The sequence below is a fragment of the Helianthus annuus genome, chromosome 1 (genome assembly GCF_002127325.2).
Source record: "Helianthus annuus cultivar XRQ/B chromosome 1, HanXRQr2.0-SUNRISE, whole genome shotgun sequence".
Lineage (NCBI taxonomy): Eukaryota > Viridiplantae > Streptophyta > Magnoliopsida > Asterales > Asteraceae > Helianthus > Helianthus annuus.
The window spans coordinates 130,402,000-130,404,963 of record NC_035433.2 but is presented as its reverse complement, the minus strand read 5'-3'; the positions used below and the strand labels follow the sequence as shown (position 1 = coordinate 130,404,963).

At 37.5% G+C, this 2,964-nt stretch overlaps 1 protein-coding gene across 1 annotated transcript; it reads left to right on the top strand.

The window, feature by feature from the left end:
- Positions 1-352: 352 nt before the first annotated feature.
- LOC110877922 (protein PROTON GRADIENT REGULATION 5, chloroplastic) lies at positions 353-2,293 on the top strand. The gene is made up of 2 exons (XM_022126151.2): positions 353-752; positions 2,030-2,293. Exons 1-2 carry the CDS (start codon positions 477-479, stop codon positions 2,132-2,134), a joined length of 381 nt encoding a protein of 126 aa, XP_021981843.1. The 5' UTR covers positions 353-476; the 3' UTR covers positions 2,135-2,293.
- The last annotated feature ends 671 nt before the right edge of the window (positions 2,294-2,964 follow it).

Sequence of the window (2,964 nt, the reverse complement as noted above, 5' to 3'; positions counted from 1 at the left end):
GGTGGGGTTGGGGTTGTTTTGTTTTTATAGAGTGGGGAAGATAAAGGGTAAATCAGGGACTATCCGAGTAACAAACTGACAAACTACAGGGAGCACCGGTGTAATTTCCAAAACTTGAGGAATATAGGTGTTATTTTGCAAAATCACAGGGACTATCCGTGCATTTACTCTTTTTAAAATAATTATAGAATATTACACCACATCCAACAAGTGGACCCACCACAGCCAATGAACGAACTTCAATAGATTTCCAAGAAAAGGGGAGATGTACCCATACAGGGACAAAATAGTAATTAGCAAAATAACCAGAATAACAATATTCAAACCACAAACTATATGTGGCTCTTATGCCCCCTTCAAACCAAAGGTTCTAAATTTTACACCCAACATATCTCTTCACAAACACACAAAACAAACAAACAAACCATTAATCAATCAAACCCCATCATCACAACTCCTGCTTCAGATTCATTCCAATGGCAACATCATCACTAACTGCAACTGGGTTCACTTCTTCTTTCCATGGAACTTGGGGGACTTCCATAGCTGGTGAAGATTATTCCACCATGGTGGCTAAGACTGCACCCATTCGGGTTCGAGTCGGGAACAACCCCTTACGATCCGGCCCCATGATGGGGAACGTTAACGAAGGAAAGGGGATCTTCGCGCCTTTAGTTGTCATCACCCGGAACATCGTTGGAAAGAAGCGGTTTAATCAGCTTAGAGGGAAATCAATTGCTTTACACTCACAGGTATCATACCCATATTTTAAACCTCAACATAAAGATTAATTGAGTTTGAATTTATTTAGTGATTATTGGCATGGTTGTAAAACAAGGTTTCCAAGGCCGAGTACTCCCCGAGTAGTCGCTGCAAGGTAGGCTGCCGATGCGACTTTCTTTGACTCCGCCTAATTACTCGGAATCGGTCAAACGCGGTCAACCGATGCCAAAATCGTATCTAGTAGGTCAACTTGGGCCGAGTTTGACTTTAAAAATAATAAAACATAATTTCTATGCCTATCATATTAAACAATGAATAATATTTTCACGTATTTTGTTATAGATATTAGTAAATTTATGTTATTTGACATGTATTTAATTTCCAAAAACTAATTTCTTTATAATTTAACATGTCCGAGTACTCCCCGGGTACTCTCCACCTAGGCCGAGTACTCTCAACTCCCCGGTTGACCGACTAGGGAGCGCCTAGCGACTTTTGCAACCATGATTTATTGGTATAGTTTATTAATCGGTTTATTAGTATTCGAATTAGCGTGGGATTAGTTTAGTGTTTTATATAAATATAGGTCCATGTAAGTATGTAACAAGTTTAGGCGTTTAAATAGGAGGAGGTCATGGGTTCAATATCGGTCAAAAAAAATGTAACAAGTTTATTTTGTCGAGTCTTGCTAATAAGAAAGAGTCCGAGACAGGGTGTCTTCGAAATCTTGGTGTTCATGTTTTCTTGATCCGGTCTGGGCCTGTCAAAGTGGTTCACAACCCGACCCCATACACCAAAAAAATTGGTTTGGGCCGAACCGGTGTGAGCCTCGACCCAACCCAGCGGTTTGGGAATACTTTGGGATCTAAAACTTAACAATCGATTCATAAACCGAACTGATTTGACCCAAGCCAGTTTAGAATAGGTTTGGGCTCAAACCGGTTTAGAAACTGACCCAAACCGATTCGGATAGGTTCGGATTTTCAAACCTAAAATCAATTCATAACCCGAACCAGTTTTGGCCAAACCCGTTTGAGCCCATGATGAAAAAACCAAGTTGGCTTAAAAACCGAACCGGTTTGGGCCTAAACCCGGTTTTTGTACACCTCTAGGTAGACTAATCCCCAAATGGAAACCAATCATTGGGCCTGAAAATGGGCCTAATAAGCCTGACCCAATGAAATCTAACATGGGCCCTATACAAATGGGAAGATAAGTGTTTTTTATTTGTTTAAAAGTTGCCAGTTGCAAGATTATTTGGTAAATTCTTGATTGTTTATGGGATTAACATGATGATGATTTGCAGGTAATCACAGAGTTCTGTAAATCAATCGGGGCGGATTCAAAACAACGACAAGGGCTGATTCGTTTGGCGAAGAAGAATGGCGAAAAACTTGGATTCCTAGCTTAGTGTTTAATTCAGTCTGCAGATAAAGCAAAGATTTTAAGTTTGATGAGAAAGTTGAATTTTTTACCACCATAGTATGTATGTGTGAAGATCTTTCAGATGTAAATACTTTTTTCATCTGGTACCCATCAAAAATATAAAACAAATCATATTCTATTCATATCTAGTAGTTTTAATAGTCACTATTGTCACAATATTCTTAGCGTGATATTATTAGAGGTGTAAACGAGCTGAGAATCTGAGATACTGGTGAGCTACTCGAGATTTGTTTGTTATATTGTCGGAGCCAATTGCCTCTTCTAGGCCTTTGATTTTGCATTTCCCCCAAATTTGTGAATCTTGGTTTTAATTTTGTTTATTTTTGTAATGTAAATCGCCTTAATCTAAGGTTTTTTTTATTTTCAAACTGACAATGCTGGTAAGGGTGTAAATTAGCCAAGATGAGGTCATGCTCCGCTCGTTAAACATACGAGAACTCGAGCTTGATTCTACACTTCTACTTGTTTGAAGCTCTAAAAATAGAGCTCGAGCTTCGCTTTTGAGTAGTTTTGACAAGCAATTTGTTAAAATCCACTTCACTATAAATATGAAATTACAAACTAAAACTTCAAACCATCACAACTACAAAAAGGGTTGTGTTCTTTTTGTAACTTTTTTGAACACCTAAACATATATAATTATTATTTTTTAATTTTAACTTTTTCTAGAATAAAAGAAAATTATAGAAATGCAATCTAACTCTTTTCAAATTTGTAAGAACATGAATAAATTTTGTTTATGTATATAAGCTACAAAGCTATATAGGGATGAACAAATGGTACCGGGTACATTTT

Excerpts from the sequence above, each read along its gene's own strand:
- LOC110877922 (XM_022126151.2), top strand. The coding sequence starts at position 477 with ATGGCAACATCATCACTAACTGCAACTGGGTTCACTTCTTCTTTCCAT. Across the intron at positions 753-2,029 it reads CAATTGCTTTACACTCACAG|GTAATCACAGAGTTCTGTAA; the intron begins GTATCATACCCA and ends GATGATTTGCAG.